General features: G+C 39.3%; 1 protein-coding gene across 4 annotated transcripts in view; it reads left to right on the forward strand.

Moving 5' to 3' along the window:
- LOC108109942 (tyrosine-protein phosphatase 10D) overlaps positions 1–19,305 on the forward strand; it is a 47,478-nt gene extending 28,173 nt beyond the window's left edge. Inside the window, exons 2-13 of one of the 4 annotated variants that reach the window (XM_017218746.2) lie at positions 6,775–7,024; positions 9,012–9,293; positions 9,466–9,513; positions 11,474–12,146; positions 12,239–12,663; positions 12,737–13,168; positions 13,707–15,104; positions 15,330–15,347; positions 15,479–16,161; positions 16,217–16,475; positions 16,659–16,787; positions 18,693–19,305. In XM_017218746.2, the coding sequence (XP_017074235.1) occupies positions 6,775–7,024; positions 9,012–9,293; positions 9,466–9,513; positions 11,474–12,146; positions 12,239–12,663; positions 12,737–13,168; positions 13,707–15,104; positions 15,330–15,347; positions 15,479–16,161; positions 16,217–16,475; positions 16,659–16,787; positions 18,693–18,724 (4,629 nt within the window). In that variant the 3' untranslated portion in view covers positions 18,725–19,305. Of the gene's footprint in view, positions 1–6,774; positions 7,025–9,011; positions 9,294–9,465; positions 9,514–11,473; positions 12,147–12,238; positions 12,664–12,736; positions 13,169–13,706; positions 15,105–15,329; positions 15,348–15,478; positions 16,162–16,216; positions 16,476–16,658; positions 16,788–17,110; positions 17,486–18,692 lie in introns of those variants that run through there. The other 3 variants (XM_017218744.2, XM_017218747.2, XM_017218745.2) reach the window with 3 other exon arrangements.

A 19,305-nucleotide genomic window follows, 5' to 3' on the forward strand; every position in this document is an offset into this window, starting at 1 on the left:
TCAGTTGACTGTCAGAGACACGAACAAGCTTGAGACCCAGAGTAGAGCACTTTATGCTAATTGCGCTTTTGCCTTTCGGTCAGGTAGCCCCAGTAACCATGCAAGTCATAGACAAGTCAAGTGCTCTGTTATTTGTAGAGTTCCGGGGCGAGGGATAAGTAAAAGTTTTATGCTAAAATATATCTATGTTAACTATTAACAACTACCGGGTTAAAAAATGTTTAAGATTTATGTTGAGACTGGCTTTAGCTTTGGGTTTATCAAACGGCAGTGTGACCTTTTCTGAGGCAGGTTTCCTGCAGAATATGTAGAGTGGCCTTGCTATGTTAAGAAAAAGCAGTTAATCAGCGTTTCTTCTGCAGAATATCAATATAAATATAAAGCTGAAATGTAAAACGAGTAGGAGAAAGATATAAAATAAACAAAATTAAACTTATTTTCCCAACTAAATACCTCAGCGGAGAAGCTTAGACAGAGGCAAGGCATCAACCCTGAGGACTAGTATTTACCTGGTTTTATCCTTAAACCTATGGCACTATAATAAAATGTGCTCTAGTTGTTATTGTTGTGATTGTTTATCTCTGGAAAATGTCCAGATTTACTTTATTCAGTTGTTTGTTGCTTGTTGGGTCTGCTGTCATTGTTGTTTTTGTCTCATGTTTGGTTGCCATTGTTCTAGTTATTGTTGCTTCTGGTACCTTGGCATTTTCTATGGCATTCTTTTATTCATAGGCTGTGTCTGTTTCTGTGTCCCACCTGAGATGACGTTGAACTTTTAACTTGTGAGCCCGTATTTTCCCATCTTTCTAGCTTTCTTTTTTTGTTTTTTTTTTATATATTATATTTTCACTGAATGCCTTGAGCTTGAGAGAGAAATTCTAGCCTTGGGAATAGTTTTACTGGTACTTGGATTTTTATTCAATTTGTATTGTGGCTAAAAAGAAACTATTTGGGTCAAGCTGTAGGTGGAGTTAGGTGAGTGTGTTACTTGGAAGAGATTCAAAATGGGAAACTATATGAAAATATTGGAATATTGAAGGTAATTCTTAATAATTTCTAAGTTAAAAACGAATTTTAGTTTATGAATAAACTTAAAATGCCAAAATCAAGTTACAAATTGAACTGCTGTTCTAAAATTAGAACCCTAAACCTTTTCAAATCCTCTCTTAATAACTTGGTCCTTTTAACTGATTCCAGAATACTTGGCTATTACGGTTGTGGAGTTGTTAACCTAACCGTTTTGGCTACTGTGTTTAATTATTTAAAATGAAACTCGCTCGATGCTGCGTTGCTATTGCTGTTTGTTTGTTTGTTTGTTTGCTTCGCTCGCAATGTTTGCTTTGCATTTGTTTGTCTGTTTGATTGTTTGCTCTTGGCCTTTGTTTGCCTTGGCCGGTCTGCATCAGCAGCAGCTGCGACAGCGACAGCGACAGCGACAGCAACGGCCGAAGTTGAAGTTCATGTTTCTTTAGTTGGCTCATGGCTGAAAAGCACGGACAAACAAAATCACAGAAAAAACAAAAACATGACGAATAAATATTGTTTAAATGTTGGAATTTTTAAAATACACATATTGTATAAAATTAAGTAAATATGGTAAATTTATGGAGATTAATATAAGGGAACTTAATAAAGTTGTGCTGGATTTAGTGTTAATACATGGGTGGCCCATGTAGTGTTTGCTTTTTGAACTGTCGATCATTTTGACTTTAACATTTCGAATGTCATTGTTAAGGTGTGAGATATTTAGTAGAAGGCTTGAGGTTTACGAAATGGTTAAGTTTACGCTGGAAGAACATTGGAAAATATTGATATTATTATAGGGATATTAAAAAGTAAATCTTCCGTGGGCCACCCTATATTAGGTAATAGGTTTTTGTTAGTAAAAAGTGATCTATCTACTATTATCTATTTCTATTATCTACTTTTTTGTATACTAAACTTAATAAGTTACTTAATAAATACAAAGACTTAAACGTTTCTAACAAATTCCTTGGAAATCTCGGATGTTTTTGAGCAGCCTTGGCCACTAAACCAACTTGAAAGCAACATCACGACCTTGTCTGGCTTAGGGCTGTTAAAAAACAAAATCGAAGGCTTGCTGCTCATTGTTAATTGCCATTAATTTTATATTATTATTATTATTGTTAAAGATTTCTGCACAAAACCTGGCTTTTGCTTTGGCTTTAACTTTGGTTAAAACCCAAAAATAAAAAATATAAAAAACATGAAATGTGAGTCACAAAGCATGGAATGGGGAATGGTAATGGGAATGAGAGGAGTGTGGATTGGGTGTGGTTAAATTAACTCAAATGGTTTGTGCCCCAGCAATTGCAAAACAAATAAAAACAGCCAGCGAAAACTCATGTGCGAATAATGCGAAGTGTAAATTGAGCATTTCAAATGAAACGAAACCGCAACGAATCGTATATATATATAGCTATATATGTTCACTTCTTCAATGGAGTATGCGCTGCGAATATTTAATTGCATAATCTGACCAGACTGACACACTCTATGCGTTAATAATCATCAACAAATTTACCATCATCATCATTAAAATGTTACCATTAACTTTAGTGATGTTCAGCTAGAGTTTTTCTCGCTAAATATAGAGGAAATTCTTAACTGTTAAAAGCTAGAAAGTGACCTAATAGACTAAAATTCCCAACTGGTTTAAGCAGATATGCTTTTTATAAGCTTTGTAAGAAAGTTAAGCTTTACTTTTGGTTTAGGTTAGCTCTAACTTTACAAATTTTCTTTTTCTTTAAGACAAGAAAAACTCTTTGACACCATAATTATGCAAAGTTTTTCTTTGATCTTTAAATCAACTTTCATCTTGCCAGTAACTTATACAGTTTTATTTGGCTTGAGACAAAAAAAGCAACCATCACTGTTTCACACCATCATCATTATCTTGGCTAATGACTAATGGGCCATGGGTAGCAGTAGCAGTAGTGTGCTCATGTAATGGCCAAAAAAAAAAACACAGAAAAGAAAACGCCAGTAACAGACGCACAAGTTGAAAAAAAAAAGCGAAATGAAGAAAGGAAAACAAGAAGCTCAACGAAAAGTATTCAATTATGCAAGAGAGTTACAGTTAGGCGCCCACCAAAAAAAGGGGTAATTCGGTAGGGGGGAGGGGGGTGGAGTTTGAGCCATAGCTGCTCTGCTGCTGGCCAACATTTCATTTCGATTTCGTAGCGAAAGCGCAACGCAAATTGCAATTGAGTTTTTTGTATTTTTCACTTTTTTGTATTTTTTACTTTTAGCCATCTTTTTTTTTCTGGCTTTAAACGTGTTGTGAAAATATGGCAAGCAGGCAAGCCAGCCGCTGTCGGACTGCAATGGATAAATAATAAATAATTGATTGTTTGACTGATTGATTGAGTGAGTGACGACAGTAATTGGCAAACTCCATTCCGTATGCATTGGAATTGGTGTGATGAACAGGGGGGGGACAGGTGGACTACGCTAAGTGCTCTATTTAAAGATTTGTTGAGAAGAGTAGGGGGGAGGGAGGAGTAAAAACTAGCTGTCAAATCAAACAGGCTGACAATGCTTTTTACTAAATGGTCAAATATAAAGTGGGCTGGAAATTGCCAGGGAGTTAAGTTTGCATGCGCTGCTGATTTTTCGCACGTTCTACTGGGTTCATGCGTCCTTGGAATACGCGATTACCCTGAGAATGTTTACAAAGAATGCGCTAAGAACTTTGATTATGCGATTATAATGGTGTGAAAACTTGGAATTCAAGTTTAAGTTAGACCTTGGAAATATTTTATAAGGTGATAAGTTGAAGCTGATAAGCTTCTAATATTTTATGTTTTTTTGTGATATTTTTGCAGTTTTAAGTTCAAATATATTCTAAGATTTGCAATATTAATAGTTGCTCTTAGTAAAAGAAACCTAAACTACATAAAAATCGAACTTTTTTTTTGTGAAAACACAAAACTTCATCTCAGAAAATCATGCAGTTCTGGCTCCTTGCCCGCATAAACCTGCCATAAACGAGGACTTTTATTTGCTAGCCCACAAAAAAAGGCATCCATCAAGCCAACAAGTTGAGGAGGTTTATTTTTTATACGCTTTCCGGCGCCATTTTGGATGTGTGTGTTTGAATTATACTTTTTTCCTTTCTTCTATTAAAACGCTTTCAGTTTGATGGTCAACTTGCTCTTGTTTTTTTATGAACTTCTGTGTTTGGCTATTTGAAAACATTTGAACAGTCACGCCTCTCCACCCTAGAAAATAAAGATAAAAAGAAAAAAAACATGAAGCCCTGCAATTTGATGGAATTGAATTGCTGCCAAAATGAAATTACAGAAGTTTGGTACAACCGCCCCGGAGAAATTGATAGTTTCGGTTGAAAAGGCGGATAACCAGGGGTTTCGTTGATTTCCATTTCTCTAATTGAGCGTTCAAATTGTGTGGCTCGAAAAACGTCAATTTTGAGATAGTAATAACTGTAATAAATATGAGTTATGGAATGGGTTGGGGTTGGGGTTTTTCTATAGGGTTTTTTTTTGGGGAAGGAAGGATAATGTTGAAGGAGCTTATTTTATAAGCATTTAGTAGTTGGTCTTTGAGTGGTTTTATGTCTAAGGATTCTATTATTTAATTAAGTTTTTTTTAGTTTTCTTTTGTGAGTTTTAGGTTTTAGGTTTTATGTTTGGAAAATATAGTTTAATATTAATTTAGATTTTTTATGATTTTTTTTATTGATTTGACTACCAATTTTGAATGCTTAATAAGAGTTTTATTTCCAATAAAAAGTTTTTTATTCACAAAATGTACTAAAAATCAAGTAATTTGCTCTTTCTTTTAAGACTTTCTTAAATATATATCTTAAACTTAAACTAAGGAACTATATCCAGATCATTCACAATATTATTTACGGCTTCTTGGCTCTGTCTTCTGACTTCTGATATACTTAACGCAAAATCAAGTATACGTCCATTGGCAGCAGAGAGTCCGGTTTAGTTGCAGTTTCTTAGCTCTATCTCAGTCAAAACAAGACGCACAGCCGAAAGAACGACTGTTTTGTGCTGCCAACGACCAATACTAACCACCCCTATCACCCGTTTTTCGATTTTGGGAAAGTCAATTTTGGCCCAAATTTCGCTTTTTTGATAAGGGGGACCATCATCAAAATTTTCAAAAATGGGCCAAAAATGAAGTTTCCCAGATTTGAATGCAATTCAATTGGGAATCATAGCAATCAAATTACGAGCCCTACGAGGTATTACATTCCTCATTTGGAGCGTTTTTGGCTGTGTTATAGCTAAAAAACTGAAATTTTCGTGCCCAAAATCAAGTATACGCCTTTTGGTAGCAGAGAGCCCGACTTTGTTGCAGTTGCTTAGCTCTAACTTTGCTCAGACAAGACGCACAGCTAAAACAGTGACTGTTTTATGCAGATATCTAATGAAACTAAAGGCTCCTATATTTGCTTTTATCATTATTGCTTTGCTTTTTTGCTGCTAGTGCTGATTAAATGGAGATGATCTAAAAAAATCAAAATTTGGTTGCAGTTTCTTAGCTCTATTTTGGACAAAACAGCCATTGGACCATTATTGGACCAAACTTTTATCCTTTAAAATGCATATTAAAATCTAGTTTTAAGTCACATATAGTCCTATATATCCACCGACGGCGACTGCATTTCCGTCATTTTAATCCTTTAATGTGCCGTAGAGTCCCCTTCACCGTTTGTCCGCCTGCTGTCTGCTGTCCGTCGGGATATGTGGCAGCATCTGTGTCCCTTTTGCTAGCCAAATCCATTATCCATCCTCTTACTACTCTTTTTGTTTTTTTTGTTTGCCTCATTTTCGCGGCAGTTTCAAGGGGGGATAGTAGGAGTAGGGAAGAGTTTACAGGAAAACAAGAAGGAGTGTGGGAGGCGCCGGCAGAGCTCATTGTTTGCGGTGTTAATATTTGGCGTCTGGCACCAGCAGACAGCGACTGAAATGCCGGCAAGTGCAGTGAAAGAAAATAAAGGAAAATTTTTAAAATTTTATTTTTTTTTTTACGTTTGGAAAAGGAAAAAGTAGTTTTAGGTTTTTTAAGTAGTAGAAACATTTTAAATTGTTTTTAAGTTAGCTAAATTTAGCTGAAATATCAACTATTTAGCACACTTTTCTCTCTGTGTAAATGGGCTGGGCAAGAAGGACAACCATTAGCGTCAACAGCAGCTCATGCTGTCTCTATCTGTAGCTGTAACTGCAACTGCATCAGTAGCTCTATCTCTATCTGCAATATCCTCATCATCAGGAACATTCTCATCATCATCATCTCATCATCATCATCCTTTATCATCATCATCCTCCTTCATCATCATCATCCTTCATCATCATCATTATGTACCATTTAATTGTCACTCGGCGTTACTTTTTGTTTGTTTCCCTGTTGTCCTTGTTGCTTCCTTCTGCTGCAGGTATTGTTGCTGCAATGTCATTGCACTTTTTGTGTTAACTGAAAATGACAGAGAATAAACTTTAAATGGAAAAGACATTGCAACAGAAAGTCAACAAAAGGGATAATAGGGTAACCTTTTAGGGTTATATAATTATTAATTTTGTAAATTTTAAAAAAGGAAATCTTTGTTAAATGGTTTTTAATCCATGTCTATTAATAAGGGAAAAACTCTACAGCATTATTTTTAAACCATAAAATGTCATGGAAAATACATTTAGATTTCCCACTGAAGCAGAAGTTATATCTCTATATTAAACCGTTTTCTAATTTCCTATCTAATTACTTTACCACTTACAGAGCATTCAATGTGCCGACTTAGCCATAAGCATACCCAATAATCCCGGACTGGATGATGGGGCATCATATCGATTGGACTATAGTCCACCCTTTGGTTATCCAGAGCCAAATACGACGATTGCCTCCCGGGAAATTGGCGATGAGATCCAATTCTCACGCGCCCTGCCCGGCACTAAGTACAACTTTTGGCTGTACTACACGAACTTCACGCATCACGATTGGCTTACCTGGACGGTGACGATAACAACAGGTGAGTGTGTACTAAACTAAACTAAGTATTGGATTAAGTAGTTAGTTAGGGTAGGAAAAAGCTTAGTAGAGCTAAGAGCTAAGTTCCCTTAAACTGGAGTTTTCTTTTAAAAATTCCTTTAAAAAACTGCATAAAATGAACTCTTAAACTCAGAAAATTGTAATTATCTGGCAGTTGTCTTAGGATCAGGGCAGTATAGCATATATATGTATATCTGTATAATTGTCTGAGTGAGCGCTAAACGATAAGTAATTAATTAAGTAGTTAGTTAGGTTAGGGTAAAGCTTAGTAAAGCTAAGAACTAAGTTCCCTAAAAACTGAGATTTTTCTTTTGAAATTCCTTTAAAACCCCACAAAAAGAGCTCACAAACTCAGAAAACTATAATTATCTGGCAGTTGTCTTAGGATCAGGGCACTATAACATATATCTATATCTGTATAATTGTCTGATTGCTAATTTATAGCTATTGTTGTCTCCCTTTCACCCATAAACTTTGTCCGCTTTGAAGTAAAAGTGGTTGCCTATGACTGGTTTCTGTTTGGTTTTTGTCTTTGTTTCTGTTTTTTATGTTTGCTGTTTTTTATTGTTGTTTTCTGTATCGATTGTTGGCCATAACTTGAAATATTTTCGTTTACTTTCTTTGGCTGTTCAGCTTTGTTTTTATTGTGCAAAAAAAAAAAAAAAACAGCATTAAAGTTGTAAAAGTGGGAAAACTGTTTTTTTTTTTACTTTGAGGAATGTCTTGAAAATGCGTTGACAATAACTGCATTTTTCACATTTCTGTTAGCGGTAAAAATAACAAATGTTAAAGATAAGTTACGGCTTTTGCTTTTAACCATTTTGCCGGTTTTCCCTTCTCCCTCTGACGTCTGGTCTTTTCTACATTTTACCGAAAACGAGACCCTTGGGTAATTTATAGGCATAGGACTGGCTATCAACGCCCTCTGCTTTTACCTTGTTCTGTTCACTCCCACTAGCTTTATCATCCCCTTCTGGTTTTTTTTTATTCTGTCTTTTGGCTGGTCTTTTCCAGGTGTTGGTTAAGTTTTCACCCTCTGTGTAGTTTGGGGAAATTATCAAAAAGAGAAAAGAAATTCTATTCTTTTTCTAATCTTTTACTTGTTTGTTTCTGATATAAAAGTTAAAATTTGTTAGAAATTTATCATATTAAATTTGAAGATTTTTAAGAAGCGTCTTTCCTTGATAAATTTTATGTTTATTTTTGGTTTAAACTGCTTTTAGCTGATAAAATATTAACTAACTTTAAGCCCAGTTTATAAATCCTTCTAAGAAATGAATTTCAGTAAAATGAAAGCCAAACTTATGTTGAAATTTCATTTATTTTTGTAAAATAAACTTTCAAACTCGCTCTAAAAATATTTACATAACCTTAAAGACTAAATTTCACACCAGCTAACACAATTTTTCCTCCAGTGTAATCCCTCTCCTAGCTCCCACTTCAATTAACCAACTTTTAGCCATGTTCGAAATGCCTCCCCCTGTTAGCCGCTTTACTCGGTTCTTGTTAGTTTGTCTGATTGATTTCGTTACTTAGTGCGATTTGCTCATTAGGCAGCTTACAAGCATTTCGAAAGGAGGCGGGGTAGGGAAAATGGGAAAATGGGAAAATATCGAACTGCAATTAGCAATTTGTGGGACTTGCAACTCGTATTCGGTTTCTTCGATTGCATGTTTTTTTTTGTTTTTCCCAACTTCTGCCAAACTTCAACTTCCAGACAACAGGAAAAGGCAATTAGATGGTGGAAGCCATTTCGAGGACAAGGCCAAGTCATCATAAGCTTGTAATCTTTAATTTCGAATTAATTTTAATAGGGGTAGTTAAGAAGAAGGATTTTCAGGGCTTCAAAAGGCTGTCTCATATTGCACATTAGGGCATTAGGATTAAGAAAGCTTTTTACCTTTCTTTTCTCTAATATTTGTTTAAAAAAAAAGTTACTAATTAAAGAACTTTTCTTCTTTCTACAGCTCCCGATCCGCCCTCGAATCTATCTGTCCAAGTGAGAAGCGGCAAGAATGCCATCATCCTTTGGTCACCACCCACCCAGGGTAGCTATACGGCATTTAAGATCAAAGTCCTTGGCCTATCGGAAGCATCGAGCAGCTACAATCGCACCTTTCAGGTCAATGACAATACATTCCAGCACAGCGTCAAGGAACTAACACCGGGAGCCACCTACCAGGTCCAGGCATATACCATTTACGATGGCAAGGAGTCGGTGGCCTATACCAGTCGCAATTTTACCACAAGTGAGTTGATGTTTAGATGGGACCTTAAAACATCGATAATCTTAATTACACTTTTGAAATGTTTGTTCTACTTCTTTGGTGATGGTAAACTAAACGTGATTAACTTTTTTGTCTCCCGCTTTCATTGTAACTAAAAACACGATTTAAAAATTAACAAAACAAAAAAAAAAAGGTCGAAGGACGCGGCATAAAGAATTGCTGGACATTAAGATCTTAAGAGGTAATATTTAAGCTTTGTCTTTGTTTAGAAAAAATTGCATTCTCCGCCTACTAAATCTTGCTAATCGTAGTTAGTAACTAAAAATCTTAGTAAATTAACTATTAAATAGAGTTAAGATGTACAAAAATAGATGTAAATAGCTAAAAATATAATCTAATTATTAAATATTTTCATTTAAACTGAACTTAAATACAAAGTGGCCCATGTAGCATTTGCTTTTTGAACTTTCCATAATTTTGACTTTGACATTTCGAATGTCATTGTCAGATATTTAGTAGAAGGTTTGAGGTTTACGAAATTGGTTAAGCTTACGCTCGAAGAAAATTGGAAAATATTGATATTTTTATAGCGATTTTAAAACGCAAATGTTCCGTGGGCCACCCTTTACTTTTAATACAGGTTGGCCCATGTAGCGTTTGCTTTTTGAACTATCGATAATTTTGACTTTGAAATTTCCAATGTAATTTTCAATGAGTCAGATATTTAGTAGAATGTTTGCGGTTTACGAAAAAGCGATTTTAAAACGCAAATCTTCTGTGGCCCACCCTTTATCTTTAGTTACTTTTTAGCTAACAAATTTATTCATTTTTAACATATCCTATCATTAGCAACCTTCTAATATCCATTTTACTTCCCAATTTATCCCCTATAATTTATACTTTTATAGTTACTAAGAATTTTCTCTCAGTGTACTAAGCATCTAACTGACCTCAAACCACCACCTCCTTTGCTTTGGCAACAGTCCGAAATTGCATTCCAAAAATTCATTTTTGATCCGACAATTGCCAACCGCAGTGCACTTTCTCCACCCAAATATGGAGGCGAGGCTTTGACCTCTTTTATCCCCCATTTTACCCTGCCTTTACTACCCCCCCTTTTATAACCACACTTTCCTGCCACTTTTCTCACTGTTTTACCATCCTCCTTCGCCTCCACCTCCGCTTCCTCAACCAAACAATGTGCATGTCCAGCCACAGCAAAGCATAGCAAACCAAATCACAAATAACAGTGGTCACTTTGTAGATGCAACGCTTGGTGGCACAAAAACTTTAATCTGAAATAATTGTAAAACCAGGCATAGGGGTTAATGTGTGGTTGTTGTTCAGTTTTTGGAATATATATAAATTTATTTTACCTAAAATGATCATTAGTTAGTTTGCTAATTCTTCAAAATTAGAAAGATCTTAAAACAAGAAGAAACGTAACCTAAATTTTTTCATAAATAGCGAAGAATTGTTCATGTCAAACGAAGACATATGTATATTATAATATTATGGTTAATAATTTTTTCGTGGCTTGTGGGCGTTATAGTAGGCATGGCAGAATGCCTGCTTAATCTCAACTTTGTATCTTGTATAGTTCCTGAGATCTCAGCGTTCATACGGACAAACGGACAGACGGACAAACGGTCATGGCTTAATCAACTTCGCTACTGATCAAGAATGTATATATTTTATAGAGTTGGAAACGCTTCCTTCTACCTGTTACATACTTTTGAACGAATCTAATCTACCCTTTTACTCTACGAGTTTTCCCCTTAGTTTTGTCTTTAAAATGTAACATTTTTATGTTATTTATTACTGATTTTTCTGTTATTTAACATTTTAAATGCTATTAAAAACATTATCTTCAGAAATACTTTAACTCTAAAAGTAGAAATTAACCTAAAACCCTTACTATTAACTTATATTCGTAACTGGAACTTACTTAGCCAACAACCACTGTGCCTAAACAATAACAAACTAGCACACACACACTCTGCCTGCAGCATTAGACGACTCCCATAACACCGTAACCCCAAACCCTAACCCCGCCCTAAAAAAAAAACTATAACTAAAAACTCCAATGGCGACCGCAAACTAACGCAAAGTCACTTCTCTGTTTTGTCTGCTGCTGACCCAACACACCACTCCCCTCGACCGCCCGCAATATATTCATCACATCGTCCGCAAATCCACAGAGCCCAACACTCCGGGGAAATTCATCGTCTGGTTCCGTAATGAGACGACACTGCTGGTCCTCTGGCAGCCGCCATATCCGGCAGGCATTTATACGCACTACAAGGTATCCATCGAGCCGCCGGATGCCAACGATAGTGTACTTTATGTGGAAAAAGAGGGTGAACCGCCTGGGCCGGCACAGGCTGCTTTCAAGGGTTTGGTGCCCGGAAGGGCCTACAATATATCCGTGCAGACGATGTCCGAGGATGAGATCTCATTGCCAACGACGGCACAATATCGTACAGTGCCATTGCGTCCATTGAACGTGACCTTCGACCGGGACTTCATTACCTCGAATTCGTTCCGGGTGTTATGGGAGGCGCCCAAGGGTGTCTCCGAATTTGACAAGTATCAGGTTTCGGTGGCCACCACACGCCGTCAGTCCACTGTGCCGCGTAGCAATGAACCGGTGGCCTTCTTTGATTTTCGTGATATTGCCGAACCGGGAAAGACGTTCAATGTGATCGTGAAGACGGTATCTGGTAAGGTTACTTCATGGCCAGCCACTGGAGATGTCACCCTGCGACCCCTGCCCGTTCGTAATCTGAGAAGCATCAACGATGATAAGACCAACACCATGGTTATTACTTGGGAAGCAGATCCGGCCAGCACGCAGGATGAGTATCGCATTGTGTGAGTATATTTCTTAATCTCCAGTTAACTAGGCTAACCGGGGGTTAAGCTTTGTTTCATATAACTAAATCCATCTCCTTTCTTCCCTTTAGATACCACGAATTGGAAACTTTCAATGGAGACACTAGCACACTAACCACAGATCGGACTAGGTTTACTCTGGAGAGCCTTCTGCCAGGACGTAATTACTCCCTATCCGTACAGGCGGTGTCCAAGAAGATGGAATCGAACGAAACTAGCATATTCGTGGTGACCCGACCCTCGTCGCCTATTATTGAGGATTTAAAGAGCATCCGAATGGGTCTGAACATCAGCTGGAAGAGTGATGTCAACTCCAAGCAGGAGCAGTACGAGGTGTTGTACTCGAGGAATGGAACCAGTGATTTGCGTACCCAGAAAACTAAGGAATCCCGGCTGGTGATCAAGAACCTGCAGCCAGGAGCTGGATATGAACTCAAAGTCTTTGCAGTTAGTCATGATTTGAGAAGCGAACCTCATGCCTATTTCCAAGCAGTTTGTAAGTTTAAAAATGTTAATTTTTTATATATTTAAAAAGGAAAAACTAATGGAAAATCTCTCTCTGTTTTTAGATCCCAATCCTCCACGTAACATGACCATCGAAACGGTGCGCAGCAATTCCGTTTTGGTTCATTGGTCTCCGCCGGAAAGTGGTGAGTTTACGGAATACTCGATACGCTATCGAACGGACAGTGAACAGCAATGGGTTCGCCTGCCCAGCGTTCGTTCCACGGAGGCGGATATCACCGATATGACCAAGGGTGAAAAGTACACCATACAGGTGAACACGGTTAGCTTTGGTGTCGAGAGTCCTGTACCCCAGGAAGTCAACACTACAGTGCCACCGAATCCAGTATCGAATATCATCCAGTTAGTGGACTCACGTAATATCACTTTGGAATGGCCCAAGCCGGAGGGCAGGGTGGAGTCTTATATATTGAAATGGTGGCCCAGCGATAATCCCGGACGTGTCCAGACCAAGAACGTATCCGAGAACAAGTCGGGTGAGTTGGCGTTCGAGCGATTGGTGGAGCCTTCTCGAATCCTGAATATAAACCGGAATTACACTTATATCCTTCTGTCTGATGTGCTTCTTTTTTATCCTTTTTTAAAAACTTTCTTTTGTGCTCATTTTGCTGAATTTCTTATAATTCTCAAACTCTTTTTTGGGAATCTTTGCTGTAAAACAGTTTCGGATTCTTTCTATTGGAATTTCTCTGCTGTTCCTTAAATAGATTCTAGATAAACTTTTACCTTCGATTTTTTTTCTATTCTCTCCTTTTGGATTTTAACTTTTTTCGTAAAGGATTTTCCTTTAGCCTAAATTATAGAATTTTTCCGATAAAACTCTTTATTTCGATGGATTTTCCATCTGTTTTCACTTCAACTTTCATAATACCTTTCCCTTAACTCTTCTTTTTTGGAAACCTGTTACCTTCCCTTTTACTTCTCAACTTCACCTGCCACCCTCTGAAGCTTCTCCTGTTCTGTTCTACTTTAACCCTTCCCCTTCTGCTTCTTCAAATCTTCCCATAAAAATAGCCGACGATTTGTCCACCGTGCGTGTCCTGATTGGGGAACTGATGCCTGGCGTCCAGTATAAGTTTGATATCCAGACGACATCCTATGGAATCCTTTCGGGCATTACTAGTCTTTATCCACGCACCATGCCGCTGATACAGTCCGACGTTGTGGTGGCCAATGGCGAGAAGGAAGACGAAAGGGACACCATCACCCTGAGCTATACACCAACACCGCAGTCCTCTTCCAAGTTTGATATCTATCGATTCTCATTGGGTGATGCTGAGATCCGTGATAAGGAAAAACTGGCCAATGATACGGATCGCAAGGTGACGTTTACGGGTCTAGTGCCCGGGCGATTGTACAACATCACCGTGTGGACAGTGAGCGGTGGAGTGGCCAGTTTGCCAATACAGCGACAGGATCGTTTGTATCCGGAACCCATAACCCAATTGCATGCCACCAATATTACGGATACGGAGATCTCACTGCGATGGGATCTTCCGAAGGGCGAGTATAATGACTTCGATATAGCCTACCTTACGGCTGATAACCTGTTGGCCCAGAACATGACCATTAGGAATGAGATCACCATTAGTGACCTGCGACCCCATAGGAACTATACATTCACAGTGGTTGTACGTTCCGGAACTGAATCTTCAGTTCTTAGAAGTAGTTCCCCTCTATCAGCTAGCTTTACGACAAATGAAGCGGTACCAGGACGCGTAGAACGTTTCCATCCCACTGATGTCCAGCCCAGTGAGATCAATTTCGAGTGGTCGCTGCCATCAAGTGAGGCTAACGGCGTGATTCGTCAATTCTCGATAGCCTATACGAATATCAATAATCTTACGGATGCCGGCATGCAGGACTTTGAATCGGAGGAGGCTTTTGGTGTGATTAAGAATCTAAAACCCGGAGAGACATATGTATTTAAGATTCAGGCCAAGACAGCCATTGGCTTTGGACCAGAGCGAGAGTATCGACAAACTATGCCTATATTGGCGCCACCACGTCCTGCCACTCAAGTAGTGCCCACCGAGGTCTATCGCAGCTCATCGACCATTCAGATTCGATTCCGTAAGAACTATTTCTCCGATCAGAATGGTCAGGTTCGCATGTACACTATCATAGTGGCCGAAGATGACGCCAAGAATGCCTCTGGCCTGGAGATGCCCAGCTGGTTGGATGTACAGTCGTATAGCGTTTGGTTACCCTACCAGGCCATCGATCCCTACTATCCCTTTGAGAATCAATCTGTGGAGGATTTTACCATTGGCACGGAGAACTGTGACAATCATAAAATTGGCTACTGCAACGGACCACTGAAATCGGGTACCACTTACCGGGTCAAAGTGCGAGCGTTCACCGGAGCGGATAAGTTTACGGATACAGCTTATAGTTTTCCTATTCAGACGGGTAAGTGGGGGAGTTTAGTGTTAAGTTGGTTACTAAGTAGGGATTATAAAGTTTTGTGATAAAGTTATGGATCGCTATGTCTATGTTTGTCATAAACATGACTTCTTCTATAAACTTTTAAGCTATCTTAATATTAAGTTTGATAAATAACCTAAAAGTAAAACTCTTTACTATCCACTATTCATGTCTGGCCTTGCATTTTCTATTTTTCCGATGGATATATAGAAATGCTCAGCTCACCGGGTAAGCCAATGATCAAAGCTTCTTCTTTACATAATTCTTTTCTTTCTTTTTAAGTTATTTTATACCATAAGAGTACTTAAATCTCTTTAGTTTCAAACTAGTTATTAAAACCTTTAACTTCCCATTCACAGATCAAGACAACACCTCACTGATTGTGGCCATAACGGTGCCCCTAACGATCATCCTGGTGCTTCTGGTTACCCTATTGTTCTACAAGCGACGACGTAATAATTGCCGTAAGACTACAAAGGATTCGCGGGCCAATGATAATATGTCACTGCCGGATAGTGTGATCGAACAGAATCGTCCGATTTTGATTAAGAACTTTGCGGAACACTATCGTCTCATGTCCGCTGATTCGGATTTCCGTTTCAGCGAAGAGTTTGAAGAACTGAAGCATGTGGGCCGTGATCAGCCTTGTACTTTTGCGGATTTGCCATGCAATAGACCTAAGAATAGGTTTACTAATATACTGCCCTATGATCATTCGCGTTTCAAGCTCCAGCCGGTGGACGATGATGAGGGTAGTGATTATATTAATGCCAATTATGTGCCGGGACACAACTCGCCGCGGGAGTTCATTGTGACCCAGGGACCGTTGCACTCGACTCGCGATGATTTCTGGCGGATGTGCTGGGAGAGCAACTCGAGGGCTATTGTCATGTTGACCCGGTGCTTTGAGAAGGGACGGGAAAAGTGCGACCAATACTGGCCAAATGATACTGTGCCCGTTTTCTATGGAGACATCAAGGTGCAGATTCTCAATGATAGCCATTATGCTGACTGGGTGATGACCGAGTTTATGCTGTGCAGGGTAAGTTCTCTTTTTTGAGATAATTTCTTACTTACCAACTATATTCAACTTTTAGGGCAGCGAACAGCGTATCCTGCGGCACTTCCATTTCACCACCTGGCCGGACTTTGGAGTCCCAAATCCGCCACAGACTCTGGTGCGTTTTGTGCGCGCCTTCCGGGATCGTATCGGTGCCGAACAGCGACCCATTGTGGTTCACTGCAGCGCCGGAGTGGGAAGGTCGGGTACCTTCATCACCCTGGATCGCATCCTGCAGCAGATCAACACGTCGGACTATGTGGATATATTTGGCATAGTCTATGCCATGCGCAAGGGTGAATGTTTTTACATGAAGAGGAGGTATTGTAAACGATACAGCGGAGGGGGGTTTATCCTTTTCAAGATGTAAATGCTATCTGGAAGATAGATTTTCACAGATAGAAGCCTACCGCTGTATCGTTTACACTCAGTTTTTCATTTTTCCCTCATTAATCCTTTTACATTTTCCCACCTTTCAGAGCGCGTTTGGATGGTGCAGACGGAGCAGCAGTACATCTGCATCCACCAGTGCCTGTTGGCGGTGCTTGAGGGCAAGGAGAACATCGTGGGACCAGCCCGCGAGATGCACGACAACGAGGGCTATGAAGGTAGGTCTTTGGGTCAGAATTAGCCGCCCACTTTTCCCTTCAGCCAACAAAACGTTCGCTCGCACACTGACTAACAAAAAAGAAAAAGAAAAGAAAAAAAAAGAAGAAAAAAAAAATAATTAGACAATGAGCCCTAGGACATTGTGGGACTTGCAGCAAGCTGGTTTTTTTTTAAGTTCATTTTTTACTAGTCTTAAGCTTTATGTTTCGATTTTCATACTGGTGATGGGTGACTAACTATGAGCTAAATCATTTTCCTTCATTTACCTCCCAAAAAAAAAACAACAACAACAACAACAAAATCGAAATGCAAACACACGCAGGCCAACAAGTGCAGCTGGACGAGAATGGTGATGTGGTGGCCACCATTGAGGGTCATCTATCGCATCATGACCTCCAACAGGAAGAGGCAGAGGCCATTGATGATGAGAATGCGGCGATACACCATGATGATCAACAGCCGCTAACCAGTAGCTTTACTGGCCATCATACTCACATGCCGCCCACCACATCGATGAGTTCTTTCGGTGGTGGTGGAGGAGGAGGTGGCAATAACAATGTGGATGCACCGGACAGATGACATTCGGTTGTCAATCAGAGTGATAACAACAATTCGGTGGTTATCGTTCTGGTTGACAACAAGCCCAGCTCGATGATCTGCAAGGACAGTAAAGGCGGCAACATCGATGTCCTTGAATTTGAATCGCAACAGCAACAGCAACAGCAGCCCATCCAGGGAGGCCACACCATGACCACCATATCCGCCGTTAATGGCTATAATACGCTCCAGCATAGACGCAAATCTCAGCTGATCACATTCAGCTCGTCGTCCTGTGATATCAAGAACAGTCTCAGTCATGAGTACATCAATGGATCCAATGGATCATCATCGAATGGTGCTGCAGGTTCCAATTCCAATTCAAATTCCGGTTCCGGTACGGGAAGTAATCGTGCCAGTCGTGCCAATGTCCGGCTAAGTTTCGCCGAAGAAGATGTCATGATATTGCCACAAAACCATCAGCAAACCAATCATCAAGATGATGAGGTCTTTACGCGGCGTCGTTCACTGTTGGAAGTGGAACTGGGTGTGGAGGTGGGCGAAGATGGTGAATTGGTGGCTCATGAAATGGATGAGGATCTCGAAGAGGAGGAGGAAGAGGACGAGGATGAGGAGCTGTATATGAATGATGAGTTCGAGACTCACATCGACACCAAGTCAAATAATGCCAACGATGATAGTGGCGGTGGTAGCTATGAGGATTCACATGCCCTGCACTCCTCTCTGGGTGGCAGCAATCGAAATAGCCTGGAGAAGGATGACGATGACATCGAAGTGGATGTGATCAGTACGGATGTTAGCTGTTATGATCAGCTGCTGGGCAGTAGTTGCAATACACGAAATGGTGATGACGATGACATTGCCACATTGGTGGGCGATAGTGACTATGCCACCACAAAGCTAAGCAAGGCTTCCAGATTATCCAGTGGCGGAGGAGTTGGAGGATTGGTGGTCAGCGGTACAGGAGGAGGAGGAGGAGGAACCGGCGGTGGAATCAGTGTTAACGGTGGTGGTGTATTGGGCAATGGTGTTGGTTCCGAAGCTGGCGGCGGCATTATCTATGCCAATCCGTTTATGGGTTTGTAGACACTTTCACAAATCCCCCTCGAGATATGGTCAGGATGCATTTCAGGGTTTTCAAACTTTTTTTTTGAAAAGAAAGAGCCAAAGACTGTTAACTGAAATGCACTGGGCCATATCTCTCTTAGATGTTTTGTATTTTGCATGTTTGAGTTTACTTGCATGTTTACCTGTATATTTTGATTTTTGTTTTATTTTCTAACCCTGCATGTGCTTAGCTTTTAAGCAATTCAATTCGAAACTATAACATTTTATATATGTTTCAGATGACGAGGGCATTGCAGAGTCGGGCATGTAAGCCCATTCCAGAAACCCAAACCTCCAGCCAGCCCCCATCCCAAAACAGTCCAAAAAACCAACTCAACTCAAAACTCAAATCAACTCAACACCGAATGGAACCCAACCCAACCATCATGTGGCAACTACATAATTATTTACTTAAGGGACAAAGTGAGAGGAGGGGCGCAGAGGAGGATCAACGCTTGATATTATGGATATATATATATATACGTGTGTGTGTGTGTGTGTACTACACTGGATACTACTGGATATATATATATATATAGATGTATACTCTACACCGATCTATATCGAATGGGAATGCAGCAATCTCGCCAAACAGAACGAAAAACAAAAAAAAAAAACAAAACACGCATCAATTTATAAATATATATACATATATATCTAAGATAACGATGGATCGAAGAGCGATACTGAAATACTGGAATACTGATTGTATTTTTACGCTAGCCACAATTTGATATAAACTATATATCTTCCAATTTTTTTGTACACCTAATGTTAGTTGAAAGAAGTATGAGGAGAGCGAGACGAGCAAATTTTTGTAGCAAACTAAAAAATGAGAAAAAACGCGCTAAA

Source organism: Drosophila eugracilis, unplaced genomic scaffold (genome assembly GCF_018153835.1).
Source record: "Drosophila eugracilis isolate 14026-0451.02 unplaced genomic scaffold, ASM1815383v1 contig_394, whole genome shotgun sequence".
Taxonomy (NCBI): domain Eukaryota; kingdom Metazoa; phylum Arthropoda; class Insecta; order Diptera; family Drosophilidae; genus Drosophila; species Drosophila eugracilis.